Source organism: Sus scrofa, chromosome 17, assembly GCF_000003025.6.
Source record: "Sus scrofa isolate TJ Tabasco breed Duroc chromosome 17, Sscrofa11.1, whole genome shotgun sequence".
NCBI lineage: Eukaryota > Metazoa > Chordata > Mammalia > Artiodactyla > Suidae > Sus > Sus scrofa.
This window is the reverse complement of record NC_010459.5, coordinates 38,024,966-38,043,839: the sequence shown is the minus strand read 5'-3', so window position 1 is coordinate 38,043,839 and position 18,874 is coordinate 38,024,966. Positions and strand designations below refer to the sequence as shown.

Genomic DNA, 18,874 nt, shown 5'->3' with positions numbered 1-18,874 from the left:
GACAAATTCCGAGAAAACCATAACTTAATAAACTGGCAAAGAAAAAGTAGCAAATCTGAATAGTGTTTTATCTGGAAAAAAATTGAGTCTGTAATTTAAAAATCTTCTCTCAAAGAAAACTCAGGTTGAAATGGCTTCACAGTTAATTTTAAGGTTGTTTTGTTTTGTTTTGTTTTTCAGTCTTTTTAGGGCCGTACCCATGGCATATGGAGGTTTCTAGACTAGGGGTCCAATCAGAGCTGTAGCCAATGGCCTCCCCCACAGCCACAGCAACCTCGGGATCCGAGCCAAATTTGTTACCTACACCACAGCTCATGGCAACAACGGATCCTTTAACCCACTAAGCCAGGCTAGGGATTGAACCCGTGTCCTCATGGATGCTATTTGGGTTCGTTAACCGCTGAGTTACAACTGAAACTCCCTAATTTTTCCAATTTTTGAGGAGGAAATAACACTAATATTATAAAGCATTTCAGAGAGGAGTTCCTGCTGTGGCACAGTGGGTTAAGAATCTGACTGCAGGAGTTCCCGTCGTGGCCCAGTGGTTAACGAATCCGACTAGGAACCATGAGGTTGCGGGTTCAATCCCTGCCCCTTGCTCAGTGGGTTAACGATCCAGTGTTGCTGTGAGCGGTGGTGTAGGTTGCAGCCGCAACTCGGATCCCGCGTTGCTGTGGCTCTGGCATAGGCTGGCAGCTACGGCTCAGATTCAACCCCTAACCTGGGAACCTCCATGTGCCTCGGGAGCGGCCCAAGAAATGGCAAAAAGACGGAAAAAAAAAAAAAAAAAAAAAAAAGAATCTGACTGCAGCTGCTCAAATTGCTGGAGTTGCTGCAGAGGCACAGGTTCAATCCCCAGTCCAGTGCAGTTGGTTAAAGGATCCAGATTCAGTTTGCTGCAACTATGGCCTAGGCCGCAGCTGTGGTTCAGATTCAGTCCTTGGCCTGAGAACTTCCATATGCCACAGGTGCAGCCATAAAAATTAAACAAAACAAAACATCTCAGAGAACAGAAGCAGCGAAGGCATTTTCCATTTTATGAGTTCAGCAATCTTGGTCCACTATGGTGTTTCCCTTACCTATTATACATGTCTTAGAACTAAAATTCACCTCATACCTTTACTGTATTAATAGTTCTTCAACACATATATTAGATTTTGTTTATTCTCTTTACTCAATTCAGCAGATAGTCCCAGGGGCACAAAATGATGCAGTGAGACTAAATAATTCTCCCTCATAGGTATGCTGGCAAACTAGCATTGAACTATCCTGAGAAAGAAAGACTTTTGTTGAGAGAATAGCCTCCTCCTCATCCCCTACTCTGGAAACTGATAATAGTAAAATTTAACTTTGTTTTTCTCCTACAGACTCCATTAATAATATACCTCTTTCATTTCCTGATTGACTATGCTGAATTGGTATTTATGGTAAGTAACCTTCCACATAAAATCAATATATTCATATTTTTAATTTTATGTTCTTTTATCTTCTGATTTTTAAGACAAAAATCTATTTTGGGAGCTCAAGTGTTTCTCAGAACATAAAAGTGAAAAGCTGTCTTAAATATGAATTCATGGAACTGATAGTATTATGGATGTGTGAGGAGTAGTCTCTGACATCTGGCCAGTTCCTTATACTTTCAAATTTTGATTTCTGGTCTACGTAGTCTTGAATTTCTAGCTTCAAGATTCCATGATTGGCCCTAATTATGGTGCCAGTGTAGAGGGCATCCTGAATTTCCTTAGCGTTTTACAAAGCGATTCTGTGAAGAGGATGTAGACCAGATGAGATTTTCAGGGCAAGAACCTTCAAAATTGAGACAATGGGGCTATGTTTTGTGAGTGTAGTAATTTGAAACACTTGCCTAGGGTTGAAAATCCGAGTCAAGTAGGAGTTCCACTGAGGTCTTCCTTAATAATTATAACAGCTGTGGCTTTGGACTTACTATGTGCTAAGCACTTGACCTGTATCAGGCCTACAGAGCAGAAGGTGATTATGCTCATTTTAGAGAAAATGTAAGTAAGTTGCAATTGCAGAGCATATGTGGGACATCAAACTGTTGTAAACCTAGATGGATCCTAATCCTCAGGCTTTTCTGGTCAGACCTCCCTGAAAAGGCTTTTGTAATCAAAGTGAGGGTTGAGGTTCTGCTTGACTGTAAGATTTCAGTACTTGATAATCTACCACCATCCAAAAAGGCTCTGGCAGCATTCCATTACTTGTACACTGATTGGGTTCATTTCCTCTTATTTCTCTTTCTCGTGACAGATAACCGACGCACTCACTGCCATTGCCTTGTATTTTGCAATCCAAGACTTCAATAAAGTTGTGGTGAGTAGTCCATGAGTGGGGCAAAACCAGTGGAATTCAGTAGCCTGCTGGTCTCTGTTATTACAAAGAATCCGAGGTCATGTACTTACGGATCAATTGTTTTAAAATCCTAAGAAGTGAGGGTGAAGCTTCTGGTTTTTTCAGCCATCCTGGAATGACCAAACCCAAACCAACAAGATAGTTTTACTGATAGATATAGAAAGGTCAGCTTAATCTTATATGGCTTAATACTCACCCAAGCTTAGACTTTCTAGAGCTAAAGAAGTTGAACTACAGTTTTGTTTGTTTGTTTGTTTGCTTTTTAATGGTATCATGTTCAGCATATGGAAGTTCCCAGGCTAGGGGTCAGATTGGAGCTACAGCTGCCGGCCTATGCCACAGCCACAGCAATGTAGGATCCAAGCCACATCTGTGACCTGTACCACAGCTGGCAGCAACGCCAGGTACTTAACCCACCAAGCGAGGCCAGGGATCGAACCTGCATCCTCATAGATACTAGTCAGGTTCATTACCACTGAACCACAATGGGAACTCCTGAACTACAGTTATATTAATGAAGAGTCTTAAAAATCTTTTATTTCTTTCACCAGTTTTTCTTTCCAAAGGAAAACAAATAGAGCTTTTAACTCACTGTTATGCCCATGCAAGATAAAACTAGATTCCCAATGTAGTTTCTGATTCCCTGCAGGGATCAATCTAAATTGGAAATTTTAACATGTATTATTAACTGTCTGTTGAAAATATTGATGGTAAATTTCGTCTTAATCCATATGTAATAACCAAGGAGAATTGTGTACTAGGACCATTCTCATTTTCCTGGGTTCTGAGAGAATTAACAGATTAACCATGTGTACTCTCTGTGTAGTTATTTTAAAAATTGGCTGCAGTCCTCTTTGATTGGCTGGGAGCCACTGAGAGGATTTAGGCAAGGGTGAGTGAAGGCTGCACCCCATTAGTGTTTTCTGTCTGCGGTTCATTTTCACTTCTATTACCAAGTAATAGAACCAGAATTAGCAGTCTGCCTTTCAGTGCACTGGTCATCAATAACATAAAATTGGTGAATTCTAGAATTTTAGACCTCAAAAGAGATTTTTTAAACTATCTAGACTGAGGGTTCTTAGCTTAGGGTCCGTTTATAGGGCTCAATAGGTTTATAAAGCCCTTAAAATAGTGTGAAAGATTGTGTATGTTTGCACATATGTCATTTTTCTAAGTCCATAGTTGTTATCAGTGCTCAAAGAGTCCCTGAATCCCCCCTTAAATTCCTTGGCCCAGAAATGGCAAAGAAAGAAAGAGAGAGAGAAAAAAAGAAGGAAGGAGGGAGGAAAGAAGGAAGGAAGAAAGGAAGGAGGAAAGTCAAACTGATAGGAATAGGGTATATTGGTGGTTGCCAGGGGCTGGTGGTGGGAAAATGGGGAAATGTTGGTCAAAGGATACAAACTTCTAGTTATGAGATGATTAAGTTCTAAAGATCTTATATTTAACATAGTCACTTTCAAGTATTATCTTAAATACTCTCAGTGTGCGCGCACACACACACACGTAATTATATGAGGTGATGGATGTGTTAACTAACCTTACTGTGGTAACCATTTTGCAATATGTATGTATAGCCAATCATCATGTACACCTTAAATTCATACAATGTTATATGTCAGTTAAATTTCAAGAAAGCTGGAAAAGAGAAGAAAAGAAAATTTTAGGGGCTGAAGTGAAATTCTTTAGCAGGGTTCCCTGGAAGGCCAGAGATGAAATAACGAGGGATGAGATTCATAAGCAGAGGAATTCAGAGATAAAATAGCAGTGGTTATTTTCTTCTCTCAAGATAGATAGCTATATGCTAAAATATTTACAGGTGAAGGGTCATGGTATCTGCAATTTATTTTCAAGTGGTTCCAGAAAAAAAAAAAATTGTGTGTGTGTGTGTAGATAAAGGAAATGTGACAAAATGTTAGCAATTGGTGGATCTTGGTGTTGTATTAAATTCTTTCAGCTATTCTCTAGTTTGAAAGTTTTTAGTAAAAAAACACTAGAGAGGAGTTCCCGTCGTGGCGCAGTGGTTAACGAATCCGACTAGGAACCATGAGGTTGCGGGTTCGGTTCCTGCCCTTGCTCAGTGGGTTAACGATCTGGCATTGCCGTGAGCTGTGGTGTAGGTTGCAGACGCGGCTCGGATCCCGCGTTGCTGTGGCTCTGGCGTAGGCCGGTGGCTACGGCTCAGATTCGACCCCTAACCTGGGAATCTCCATATGCCGCTGGAGCGGCCCAAAAAATAGCAAAAAGACAAAAAAAACAACAACAACAACAAAAAAAAAACACTAGAGAAAAAAATAGATCCGTATCTATAGCCACCTGTGTGTGTGTGTGTGTGTGTGTGTGTGTGTGTGTGTGTGTAGTATGTATGTGATATATATATGAATGTCTAAGGAAGGGTTGGTAGCTTTCATTTAAGAACACAATCAACCATGTCTTTCAACCAAAATATAAAACTGAAATATATTTTAATGAGCACTGATTGGAGATGCTAACATTACATGTTTTCCTATTTTTTTCCTGATCAACTATCATATACTTTTTTTTGCCTTTTAGGGCTGCCCCTGTGGTGTATAGAAGTTCCCAAGCTAGGGGTCAAATTGGAGCTGCACCTGCCAGCCTACGCCACAGGCACAGCAATGTCGGATCTGAGCCGAATCTTTGACCTATACCATGGCTCATGGCAACACCGGATCCTTAACCCACTGAACAAGGCCAAGGATTGAACCCACATCCTCCTGGATACTAGTCGGGTTTTTAACCTGTCACAACGGAAACTTCTATATACTTTAGTTAAAACAATTTTTAATGGGAGAAGAAGCTTATGGGGAAGTAATGAAACTAGGTTTCGTAGAGTTTCCTATCACGGCTTCAATGCGAATAAAAGAGATATTTTTAATTTAAAGCACCAATAATTTTCATTCATTTCTTAGTTATTTCTGGCTTTATTTTATTTTATTTTTCCTTCATGTTATGGTCGCACCTGTGGCATATGGAAGAAAGTTCCCGGGCCAGGGATTGAATCTGAGCCACATCTGTGGTTTGTGCTGCCACTGCAGCAGTGCTGGGCCCTTTAATCCACTGCACTGGGCCATGGATCAAAGCCACATCTCCACAGCAGCCTGAGCCGCTGCAGGTGGATTCTTAACCTACTGTACCATGGTGGGAACTCTAATTTCTGACTTTATATAGACCATATAGAAATCTTTTTTTTCCCCTTGGGTGATTTAAAGAGGGAGAAAGAAAACCAAATGAGCTACTGTCAATACCCTAGTTTTTAGCACACCAAGACAGGGTGTGCTACTGTTATCACCAAGACCAGATAAAATTTAAACTAGTTTTGTTTATTCATCTTCAGAATTCAGCCTACTAGAATATTAAATTTCTTGGTCAGAATAAGAGTTTAATTTACTCTGTGTCAAAAAGTATTCTAAATGGCAAATTTTAATGATACTAACACACTGTTACTGATTTGGGTAGAATATCAGCATATCTTCCTCCAAATCTTTCCCACTTTTTCTCAGTGGGCCCATAGCAGGTAGTCTGGAAATGTTTTCATCTTGCTGGGATTTGAGACCTTTTATCTCTAGTAATAAAGCTGTGTCTACACCCAAATGCATCCTGGGAAACTGGTGCAGAGAAGGAAGACTCTCCATCTCCACCCCTATCTGGAACTTTTAGCACATAGAATATGAATGCTGATTCTCATGACATTTTGCATTTACGTCATTTGACAAGAACAAAGTTAGTCTAGTCTGTCCTTTGCTGAGACTGTACTTATTTGGAACTCAGAATTTATGTTAGAATGCTGCAGGTGGTTTGATAGGGAGTGATAAAAACCTGTATCCCCTTAATATGCCTAGAGGGTTGTGAGTTTGGAGGATAGGTTCTGAAATTGTTCTGTGCTGAGCCTGAGAGGTGGAGATGCAGTGGGGGGGTGGGGGGCAGTACTTACTCCTTTCCCCCTCCCCCCACCATAAGTTTTAAGGATGCAAAGGGTATAGACACAGCTTTAGTGACCAGAAAGAACTTTTTACTTGGAGTGGGGGAATTATGTCCTTGCAAAACCAAACCCTGCAAGAGACAAGGAAAGGGCTGCATGGGGTAGGGGGTAAAAGAGAAGGAAAACTCCACCCCAGAGATTTTTTTAAAATTCAGAAGTTTCTGCTACAAATATACATGTAGAAAAGCTGATTAATGATCACAAAGAACACATCCAGGTAATTACTTTTTAGGTCACTTTTCACCTCCTTTGATAGATTGAAATTTCATCATTGTCATGGCTGCTAGATATATCTAAAAATACTTATTTTTGAATTTTAAGTTGTACTCCTTAACCTCATTTATCATTATACTTCTAATATTTTCTTGGTGTGTGTGTGATTTTCCTTAGATTTTTTTAGCCACTTTCCTGTCTCTTAACTGGTTGCATGGGGATTTTTTAAAGGGATTTTGTCGTGTTTGGGGGATCTGAGTCAATATTGAGCCCATGAGGCCGGGCATAATAGCAGTTTTGGTGAGATTGAGGAAGATAAAAAGAGAGGTAGCAGAGAAAGTGGGGACTGCTGACCTGACTGCCCTTCTCTTGAGGAGACTCCGTTCACAAAATCTTTCTGTTTTTAAAGTATTTTGGATGATTGGGGTTAGAAGGAAGTGCTCCTCTTTCCTTGTTGTCACCTTTGCCGGGTAAACACATCCCTCCTCAGCATCTTCCATCTCTAACTGTAGTCTGCTGGCCGCCTTCCAGCCTGGGGAATGGGCCTGCATTCCCACCTGTCTTTCTGGCTGCTCCTGGGTGAACTCCCTGTTTCCTTTCTACAGCCGCCTTTGTGGAGCTCACACCTTCCAGCTGGCCTTCTTTTGGCAGTAGAACTCCAGAACCCTTAGCTGGTGGGTCCTCTGTCCTTCCACCACTGCTGCAGCTGTCCTCATTAATGCTTTGTTTGCTGAGCCAGCCCCCTTCTCTCTGATAAAAGCACCTTAGTTTATATTTTTCCCTTTTAATTAAATAACCCCTGCTCTAAAGGGCAGCATAAATTTTACTGGTAATCCCCAGCACTTAACTTGGACTCCTAGAGATGACTTTTTTTTTTTGTCTTTTTGCCTTTTCTAGGGCTGCTCCCTTGGCATATGGAGGTTCCCAGGCTAGGGGTGTAATTGGAGCTGTAGCCATGGCCTACACCACAGCCACAGCAACACGGGATCCGAGCCGCGTCTGTGACCTGCACCACAGCTCCGGCAACTCCGGATCTCTAACCCACTGAGCAAGGCCAGGGATCGAACCCCCAACCTCATCATTCCTAGTCAGATTTGTTAACCACTGTGCCACAACGGGAACTCCTCCTAGAGATGTTTAAAGAGAAGCTTTTGAAATTTGTTCAGGTTTTCTGATTAAGCCTCTACCTAAACCTATGGAAGAAATCTGAGGTTACCTGTATTCCTGTGATGACCCCCTGGATTTTCTTTTGAACTGAAATATAGCTCTTTAAAATTTGTTTTTAATTTTAAATTTTAAAAAATTATGAAATATCTAAGACCTATAAAAACATATAGAGAATAATACATATTGAGTCTATTTCAGCTTAAAAAAAAAATAGAACATTTTGCATATAGTTACTTCTTTCTGATATTTTCATCTGATGATACTTTCATCTCTCACCAGTTACCACTATTAGAATTTAGGGTTTATCATTCCCACACATGGCCTTACCTTTTGCTGTATTTGTAAATATCCCTAAATAACATATAGTAGTATTTTGCATGTTTTTAACTTTATGTAAATTGTGTGATACAGTGTATATTCTGTTGCCATCTGTGTTTTTCACCATTAAGTCTTTAATCACATACTACTTTGGCTTCTCTGAATTACTCTGTTTTATAATGGGTTGTCACATTGATTTTATATTCTCTAAGCTCCTTAAATCAGCAGGGCTACCCATTTTGGGTTCAGAGTTTGTTTCCTTCTGTAGTCTGACCCATGTTTGCTCATAGGGTGGCCTGCCTTTTTTTTCCTTCTGCAGCATATCCATGAACTTGTTGGGGCACACATGGGGAAGGCCAGAGCTTTCCACCCTCATCTCACTCCCTCTTAACTCTTCACTCCAGCTGCCCAGCCACACCTAGCCCTCTTCCCTCTTCTCTTCATTGTGGTCATTCTCCACTTCCTCAGAGGAAGTGAACAACTTTAAACAGGAGAGCTTGGACACTGTGACATTCAGGGAATCATTCCACTTTGCATGAAAATATTTGACTTTGCTGATGGAACGTTGGAGTCCTTGGACCACTGATGCTAACTCCTCAAAATGGCTGAAAACTTTGCCATTCAGTCATTTATTTAGCCATTCAGCAGATAGTTAATGTTTACTCACTGTGCCAGATATTGGCAAATAACATGATCCCTGGCCTCATGGAATTTATAGTATCGTGAAGGAGAAAGCTATTAGTCAGTCACATAAATTTAAAAGTTTTAGTGTAAATAGTACTATGAAAAAATGCATATAGTAGGGAGATTTTTACAGCTTTCTGAGGAAGTGATGATTTAATTGAGGTCTACCTAGGGAGTTAACTAAAGAAAGAGAAAAAGAGGTGGTTCCAGGTTAAATGCAAAGGTCTTAAAATTAAAAAAAAATTTTTTTTAATTAAAAAAATAAAAATTAAAAATTAAAAAAATTAAAATAAACAAAGGCCTGAGAGCAGGAGGGGTGTGGCACACTCATGGTGCTCCAACCCACAAAGTGAGAGGTGCAAGGAGTGGGTGTGAGATGATGGAGAGGTAAAGCCAGGTCAGGAGGGCCATGTGGGCCCTGGAAGGACTTTTGTCTTCACTGTAAAAGCAATGGGAAGTTATTTGTTTCGTGTAATTTTGTCACTTTTCTTTTTTCCAGTTCAAAAAGCAGAAACTCCTCCTAGAACTAGACCAGTATGCCCCAGATGTGGCTGAACTCATCCGGACCCCTATGGAAATGCGTCACATCCCTCTGAAAGTGGCCGTGTTGTAAGTATTCTCTGACCAAACAGGGCTCAGTGCCAGCAAATGCGAGGAAAATCTGATGAGACCTTTTCATGTTGTTTGTTGTATTTTTGGAGATCTGCAGTCTTAGTCATCCAGTATTAGCTATAGTTCTGTTGCACAACTGGGGTTCTGGCCAGGAAAAGAGACAGAGCCATTCTGTCTCTGTTGGGACAAAGCCTCACACAGGCACATGCACAATCAACCCTTCACAAATGCTTTTTCATTCCATCCTGATCTGGGCTCCGGCCTCCTTGTAACCAGTTTTCTTAAAAAAAGAAAGAAAGAAAGAAAAATTAATTTCTTCAGTTATGATATATGATTGCACGAAATTCTGATCTTCGTGCAGCTGTTATTTCAAGCAACTCCAGTGTTTCATGTACAATTTGGTCCTCCATTTGTAGTTCAAAAAATTGCAGTGAAGTGCCAAACAGACCCATCCCACCTGGGTGACCAGTATGGGAGAATGGAATTTACTGAGGCTCTATGAAAAAATTCTCTAGGAGTTCTCTGTGATGCCCATTATGTTCTTTCTTAACTTACACCTATTTATATTCCTGAGATAGGCAAATATGAATAATTATTTAGGCAACTAATAGTAAATATTAATAATAACTAGTTTCTAGGGATACGATACACAGTAAACAGGGCAGACAAGTTTCCTCATGGAAAAACATGACCTTAGAACTTCAGATTTAGAAGGGGCCATATGAGGACAGTTTATTCAACCCTCCGCCTTGTGTGTGACTCTCCTATTCAGCATTCCAGATAGGTGGCCTGCGTAGCCACTTCTTGAACATCACCTGCTATTTAGAAATATCTTTTTCTCTTCTCCCATCAAACAAATTTGAGGTATCAGTTCATATCTATGTATTTCAGAAATAAGGGTGAGAACTACCTAATAGAACCAGAGGTTTGGCAACATTATGAATCCCTTGTGGACTTGTATGTCTCCAGGGGTAGTTTTGTAATAGCAAAAACCATTTCTTTAAAGATTGTGTAACGAGCCTCTCTATAAATGCTGGGAAAAAACACCAACAATTTATGGGCCTTTGGCTTTAGAACTCCTAATCTTACAGCCCTGAGAGGTGTTAGATTTATGGTCTTTATTTGTGAATAGTAACTATAATCTCTCCTTGAGACACTGGTTTGTCTCTTCCTATCTGAAAATCAGAATTATGTAACTGATATCCCATTTCACTTTGTCTGCCAGGAAACTCAGAGCCAGATTTAAAACTGATTATTTCAGTGCTATAGGAGACCCATTTGGTCTTCTTTCCCTGGCTTTTACTTTTTCCTTTTATTTATATTTTCCCTGGTCTTAATGCTTTCTTGCTTTCTTATTTTTTTTTCCTTTTTTTTTTTATGGCCACATCGGAGGCACATGGAAGTTCCCAGGCTAGGGGTCCAGTCGGAGCTTAAGCTGCCAACCTATGCCAGAGCCATAGCAACACCAGATCCAAGCTGCATCTGTTACCTAGACCACAGCTTATGGCAACGCCAGATCCTTAACCCACTGAGCAGGGCCAAGGATCGAACCTGTGTCTTCATGGATACTAGTCAGGTTCATTTCCACTTAGCCACAATGGGGACTCCTTGATGGTTTATTTCTGTTTTAATTTTGCTACTGTTTTTTTTTTTTTATCTGTTCTCATTCGACCTACCTCAAATCCTTTTGTGGATAAAAATAAAATAACAATTCATTATGACTGTATAAGATCTCTCTGTTCAGCATTTCAAATTTATTTTCTCAGTCCATTCCTTCCTACCTCAGGAAAAGTCTATTTCAGCTTAATTCTTTCCCAGTGGAAGTTCAGGTTATCCTGTGAAGTTCAATGGCAACCAGCCTGTTGAATTCAGTGGTACTTATTCTGTCCTTTGGATCTGGCTTGATGGATATAGCTTGACTACTAAAAAGACCAAACTTAAGCTGCAGTCACCTCTTGAATGAACGTAGCTTGTATCAGAGCCTAGGAATCTGATTGAGGAAAAACTACTTTGCTAGTTTTCAGAGAAAACTGTAGCCATTCCTAAAGTATACGGCTCTGTGGGAATTGGTAGAATTTTTATCGTTTTTGAAACCTGAAGTAATCGATCATAAGCTTTAGAGCCAGAAAGACCTGATTTTGAACGTATTTAATAGCTTGTAAAACTTTAGACTAGTTACTTAGCCAGTGAGTCTTAGTTTCCTCATCTGCAAAGTGGAAATAATATTATTGTTGGTTTACAGGGTCTCAGTGATGATGAAATAGATGGTTTTCCATATAGCACATAGCATGGAATAGGCAGTGAATGTTCAGTGCCTTTTGCTTATTGGCCACAACCCCACTCCATTCTTTTTCACTTAAGAAAATTCATTTCTAAGAAGTTGCCTTCTCTTGAGTATGTTTTTAGTAAACCTTTGAACTTCCTGGCTATGGTAGCCAGGGCTCCCTGGTCCCTTGACCAGGATTACTAATGCCAAATATGTGTTTTTCCCCAGCTATCTCTTAAATCCTTACACGGTCTTGTCTTGTGTTGCCAAGTCTACCTGCGCCATCAACAACACCCTCATTGCTTTCTTCATTTTGACCACGATGAAAGGTAAGGCCCTGAAGGAAAGTACAAAGCTCAGTTCCTGATTTGTACAGGGTTTTGTAACACTTAGACTGTGGATTTAAAAAAAAAAAAAAAAAAGACAGTATAACATTTAGAAATACTTTTAAGGAGTTCCCTGCGTGACTCAGTGGTTAATGAACCTGACTAGGATCCAAGAGGATGCAGGTTCGATCCCTGGGCTCGCTCAGCGGGTTGAGGATCTGGCATTGCTGTGAGCTGTGTTGTGGGTAGAAGATGCTTGGATCCCACGTTGCTGTGGCTGTGGTGTGGGCCAGAGACTGTAGCTCCTATTCAACCCCTAGCCTGGGAACCTCCATATGCAGCCCTAGAAAGCAAAAATAAATAAATAAATAAACAAATAAGTAAATAAATAAGTCAGTAGTTGGTACTTATATTTTTATGACACTATATATTATTCACCGCTAGGCAAAGTAGTAACTATGGTTACTTTTCTTTCTAGTACAAACTTTTATTTCTTCTGGGGTTAATAATTATGATTTTTTTTTTTTTTGCCTGTTTTTGTTTTGCTCAGTCTTTTTGTATCAATCCCTATTTTTTTCCCTACTTGCTCTGCTATATCTTTGAAGTGCTAAAAGCATACCTCAGAGATACTGTGGTTTTGCTTCTAGACTACTGCAATAAAGCAAATACTGTAATAAAGTGAGTCACACAAATTTTTTTGGTTTTCCAATACATATAAAAGTTATGTCAGAATTCCCTGGTGGCTCAGTATGTGAAGGAACCAGTATTGTCCCTGACCCAGCTCAGGTCACTGCTGTGGCACAGGTTCAATCCCTGGTCTTAGAACTTCTGCATGCCACAGGTCTGGCCAAAAAAAAAGTTACGTCTAATTATTCTATAGTCTATTAAGTATGTGATAGCATTATGTCTAAAAAATATACATAGCTTAATTTACAAATAGTTTATTTCTAAAAAAATTAGCCCCTAACAAGAAAATCAGCCTGTCTTTTGAAGTTTTGAAGTCAGGTATTGTTGTCTCTCTAGCTATGAAAGTCCTAAATAGCATCTTCTTGTGATATAAGGGTGTTCCATCTACACTGAAAATCTGTGGTTTAGTGTAGCCACCTTCATTAATTATCTTAGATCTTCTGGATAACTTGCTATAGCTTCTACATTAGCACTTGCTGCTTCACCGTGCACTTTTATGTTATGGAGATGGCTTCTCTCCTTAACCTCATGAATCAAACTCAGCTAGCTTCGTAGTTTTCTTCTGCAGCTTCCTGACCTCTCTCAGCCTTCATACAATTGAAGAGAGTTGGGCCTTGCTCTGGATGGGGCTTTGGCTAAAGTGAATGTTGTCACTGGTTTGATCTCTTCTCCAGACCATCAGACTTTCTCCATATCTACAGTGAGGCTGTTTTGCTTTCTTATCATTCATGTGTTCACTGGAGTAGCACTTATAATTTTGTTCAAGAACTTCACCTTTGCATTTATAACTTGGCTAACTGTTGGGTGCAAGAAGCCTAGCTTTCAGCCTGTCTCAGCTTTTGACATGCCTTCCTCACTAAGCTAATTATTTCTAGCTCCCCCCACCCCCATCTCTCCATATTCATGGCATGTGAAAGTTCCCAGGCCAGGGGTCGACCCCTTGCCACAGCAGTAACCAGAGCCACAATAATGACAATGCTGGATTCTTAACCTGCTGAGCCACCAGGGAACTCCTATTTCTAGCTTTTGATTTAAAGTGAGATACATGGAGTACTTCCGTTGACTTGAAGACTTTGAGGCAGTGTAATGGTGTTAATTGGCCCAGCTTCAATATTGTTGTGTCTCAGGGAATAGGGAGGCCTGAGGAGGAGAAGAGATGGGGGAATAGCTGGTTGGTGGAATAGTCAGAACATATACAACACTTTTCACTTAAGTTCACCATCTTATATGGATGTGTGGTGCTCCTAGACTTTTATAATAGTAACATCAAAGATCACAGATCACATACAGCAGAAACTGCCACAGCATTGTAAATTAACTATACTCTAATAAATTAATTTTAAAAAGGTCCCTTGGGAGTTCCCATCATGGCCTACTGGTAATGAACCCAACAAGTATACATGAGGACTCGGATTTGATCCCTGACCTCACTCGGTGGGTTAAGGATCTTACGTTGCCGTGAGCTATGGTGTAGGTCGCAGACATGGCTCATTCAGATCTGGCATTGCTGTGGCTATGGTGTAGGCCGGCAGCTACAGCTCCAATTTGACCCCTAACCTGGGAACTGTATGCCTTGGGTGCAGCCCTAAAAAGACAAAAAAAAAAAAAAAGAGAGAGAGAGAGAAAAGAAAAAAGGTCACTGATCACATATCACTGTAACAAACATAATAATAACGAAATAGTTTGAAATATTGCAAGAATTGCCAATATGTGACACTGACACACAAAATAAGCAAATGCTGTTGGGAAAATGGCTCTGATAGACTTAATGCAGGATTGCCACAAAACTTCATTTTGTAAAAAAATCTGTAAAGCACAGTAAAACAAATGTTTCTGCAGTTTTTAAAAAAATGCTTTGGAGTTCCTGTCATACCTCAGCGGAAATGAATCTGACTAATATCCGTGAGGATGCAGGTCCAATCCCTGGCCTTGCTCAGTGGGTTAAGAATCCCATGTTGCTGTGAGCTGTGGTGTAGGTCGCAGATGCGGCTCAGATCCCAAGTTGCTGTGGCTGTAGCACAGACCAGCGGCTACAGCTCTGATTGGACCCCTAGCCTGGGAACTTTCATATGCTGCAGTGGCAGCCCCAAAAAGACAAATAATTTTAAAATGCTTAAATAGGAGTTCCCACTGTGGCATAAAAGGATTGGCAGCATCTTTGCAGCACCAAGAACACAGGTTCAATCCCTGGCTCTGCAGAGTGGGTGAAAGGATCCGGAATTGCCACAACTGTGGTGTAGGTCACAGCTATGGCTTGGATCTGATCCCTGGCCTGGAACTCCATGTGCCCTTGGCAGCCAAAAAAAAAAAAAAAGCTTAAATGTATCAAACAGTCTATTGGTTCCGTTATTTTCCTGGAGATCTGCTTCACGCATCCTTCATCCTGTACCAGTCTGTCCTAGTAGCTGTCTGGTCTTGATATAACTTTACCTTCTAATTTTCTTGTATTATATCCCTTCTTTCCTAGATTCCCTTTTTCCTTTATTAATTTTTTCTTTGGTTTTCCTAAAGTACTTCCCCTAGTAGTTTTCTAAGAGAAAGTGTATAAAGTATATATTTTGGGTTGTTACCCATATGAAAAATGTCTTTGTTCTAAGTACCAAATTATTAGATGGGACAAGGTATAGAATTATAGACTGGAAAAACTTCCTTCAGGATTTTTTTTTTTTTGCGGGGGTTGGGGGGGTAGTGTGCTGTGCCCATGGCATGTAGAAGTACCTGGGCCAGAGATCAAACTGGCGCCATAGCAATAACCCAAGCCAAAGCAGTGACCCAAGCCATACAAGTGTCAATGCAGGATCCTTAACCACCAGGGCAGGGAACACCCTATCCTTCAGAATTTTGAAGGTGTTGCTTCACTGTCTTCTAGCATCCTGGTTGCAGTTGGGCAATTTGATGCCATTATATGTAACCTAATTTTTTTCTCTGGAGGGATTAGGATCTTTTTTCTATCATCAGTATTTTGAAATTTCATGACGCTATGTCTTGACATGGGTCTTTTTTTTAGTCCTTACTGGGCACTTGGTAAATAAGCCTTTTCAATATAGAGACTAGTGTCCTTTAATTCTAGAAGATAATCCTATATAGTTTTTCAAATTTTCTCCTCTTTGTTTTTCCTCTCCTCTTGTTTGGAATGTCTATTGAATATTGGACTTTTTAGATTGATCTCATTTGCATGTTTTGTTTTCTATTGATTTTTACATCATTTTTACTTCCTTTTACTTTCTCTGGAATGTTTGTTTTTATCTTCCAACTCTTATATTGAATTTTTACTTTTTATATTATGCCTTTAAGTTATTTCTTGGTCTCAAGTAGTTCTTTTGAAGCATCATTATTATTTTATCACCACAGTATCCTCTCTTTTCTCTCTGAGTTTTTCTGTTTTCAGTTTCCATCTTTTTTTTTTTTTGTCTTTTTGTCTTTTAGGGCCGCACCAGCAGCATATGGAGGTTCCCAGGCTAGGGGTAAAATTGGAGCTGTAGCCTCTGGCCTACACCAGAACCACAGCAACGCAGGATCTTAGCCGCATCTGCAACCTACACCACAGCTCACAGCAACGCCAGATCCATAACCCACTGAGTGAGGCCAGGGATCGAACCTGCGTCCTCATGGATGCTAGTGAGGTTCGTTAAACACTGAGCCACGACGGGAACTCCCATTTCCATCTGTTCTAAGCATAATCTCTTAGTCTTCCTGGATCCCTCTGCCTTTTTTTCCCCCCTGTTTGTCTTGGGCTCTATCTTTCATATGGAAGGATTTTCTCACATTTATGGTGATCCTTGGCTGTCTGCTTATTATTTAAGAATGAGGCATTAGCATGTTGAGTTGAGACTCTGCATGGGCAAGACCTGTTGATGGATCATTCTCACTGTAGTGAGATTAGACGGCAGGCTGACCTTTTTTTTGTTGGAGTATCTCTTAATGTTATCATTTATAGGTTTTCTTTTCCTTTGAAATATTTCATTTTTCCACAGAGGAATCCTACAGTTTCCTGCCTGAGGGTAACAGAGTTGGAGTTGCAGTGGGGTAGGGGGTTCATGGGACCAACTGTTGCAGTTGTGAGCAGGAACAGGAAAGTGCTTGATTATAATATACAGATTTTATGTAATCTCATTACTCTTCAGCCAGCATTTCTCCTCAGCCCGTTGCTGTGCTTAGTATCCTCAGACGTGTGCCTCTTTTGTTAATTGTCTCCAGAACTACAATCTCTGGCGATGGAGTAGAAAGTTGGAAGGATGGGGGCATGTTAGTCACCTGGTTGCATATAGTTAGAGTGAGACTTGGGATTCTGGCTGGTCTGTATGTAAACTTTCAGCTTAGTTTTCAGCTCTATACCTTATGCCTAACCTTCCATAGTATCTGATGCTTCAAGGTGCTAGATTTCTCAGAAGCTGTGTGGGGTGAGTTGGCCTGATTTTTATTGGTATTCTTCTCTGCAGGCCATTGAGCTGTATTTTCTTCACATTGCTCAGTTGTTTATCCCTCTTCCTCCTGCTTTTAATGTTTCCACCATTGAATTAAAATTTATTCTGCTATGATCTCTTCTCCTGTTTATTGTGACTTGAGATTAGCTTTAATGCTTTATTGTCATTTTAGTGAGGTTTTTGGAGGGAAAGATGATATACATGTGATTAATTTACCATTTTTTCACTACAAGTCTATTAGCATTGGAGGTGTATATTTCTAGATTATTCCCTCATTTTTCTTTTAACAATTTTATTTTTATTTTATTTTATTTTTTGCCATCCCATGGCATGTGGAAGTTCCCAGGCCAGGGAAGGAACCTGCACTACAGCAGTGACAACACCAGATCCTCAAATGCCAGGTCACAAAGAACTCCTTTTTTTTTTTTAAAGACTTTTAAATATTGTATTGTAACTGTCACCGCAAAAATGTTATTTGACAAACCACTCCAAAACTCAGTAGCTTAAAGCAACAGTACACATTTACTTAGTCCATACATCTGTAAGTCAGCCAGCTGTCAGCTGATCTAGTTTGGATATGGCTAGGCAGTTTGTTGGTTTCATTGGGGTTCATTTCTGCATCAACAGCTGGCTGTAGTTGGCTAATCTAGGCTGAGCTCTTCTCCACATGTCTGTCATCCTCATGGACCAGAGGAATAATTTAGGCATGTTTTTCTCATTGCAGTGGCAGAGACAAAACTGTGAGCAAACCCAGTCAGGCTTGAGCTTTTGAAGTTGCTGGTTGCATTACATGTGCTTACATCCATCCCATTGATCAAAACATATATGGCTGAGCTCAGGAGTGGGTATTTCCATGCTTTCCACAGTGGAAGGTACTACAAAGTTATATGGCAGAGAGCCTGGACATAAGGAGGGGTGGAGTATTGGGGCCATTAATATGTCAGTAAACATTTAGTCTGTCATTTTTAATGACTGCTTACTGTTCCATTGTATTGATGAATATGTAGAAATTCTTTAACTTCTATTAAATATTTAGGTAATTTCCCAGTTTTCAGCTATTTAAATAATGCTACAGTTAATTTCCTAATGTAACTTCTAACAGTAAATTCTCACACATGTTCAATTACTTTCTCACCATAAAGTCCTAGAAACAGAATTATTGTGTCACTGGGTATGTACCTTTTTTTAGGATTTCTGAAACTTATCACTAAATTGCCTTCTTCAAGAGTTTTACCAATTTATACTCCCAAAAGAAGTGTATGAGGAGTTCCTGTCATGGCTCACAGGCTAACAAACCCAGCTAGTATCCATGAGGATGAGGGTTTGATCCCTGGCCTTGCTCAGTGGGTTAGGGATCTGGTGTTGCCATGAGCTGTAGCAGTTGTAGGTCACAGAGGCAGCTCAGATCCTGCATTGCTGTTGCTGTGGCTGTGGTGTAGGCCAGTAGCTGCAGCTCTGATTGGACCCCTAGCCTGGGAACTTCCATATGCTGCCAGTGCAGCCCTAAAAAGACAAAAAAAAGTGTATGAGAGCCCAAATTATTTCCCTGTATTGTTGCTGAACAGTTTGCACACTTAAGAAATAAAGAATCAAAAGTTTTACACAGAACCTTTTACTTAGAGTTTGCTTACCTTTTCTAGAGTGACATATAGGAATGACTTAGGTCTCTTGCTTCTCTTAGAATGGGTTGTGGGTGGTCTTTGTGTAGGTCAGGTTCCTTGAAATTATTATCAGGTTATTTGAAATGACTAGCCTATTGGATAACCTGAATTGTCTTGTTCTGAAGGTTGTGGTCATTTGTCGGAAACCA

General features: G+C 40.2%; 1 protein-coding gene across 3 annotated transcripts in view; it reads left to right on the top strand.

The window, feature by feature from the left end:
• The window catches only part of PIGU (phosphatidylinositol glycan anchor biosynthesis class U), a 121,408-nt gene that overhangs the window by 37,271 nt on the left and 65,263 nt on the right, over positions 1-18,874 (top strand). For all 3 annotated transcript variants that reach the window (XM_021077222.1, XM_021077223.1, NM_001185136.1), the window contains 4 exon segments: positions 1,368-1,427; positions 2,269-2,331; positions 9,249-9,358; positions 11,856-11,956. In XM_021077222.1, coding sequence (XP_020932881.1) covers positions 1,425-1,427; positions 2,269-2,331; positions 9,249-9,358; positions 11,856-11,956 — 277 coding nt within the window. In that variant the 5' untranslated portion in view covers positions 1,368-1,424.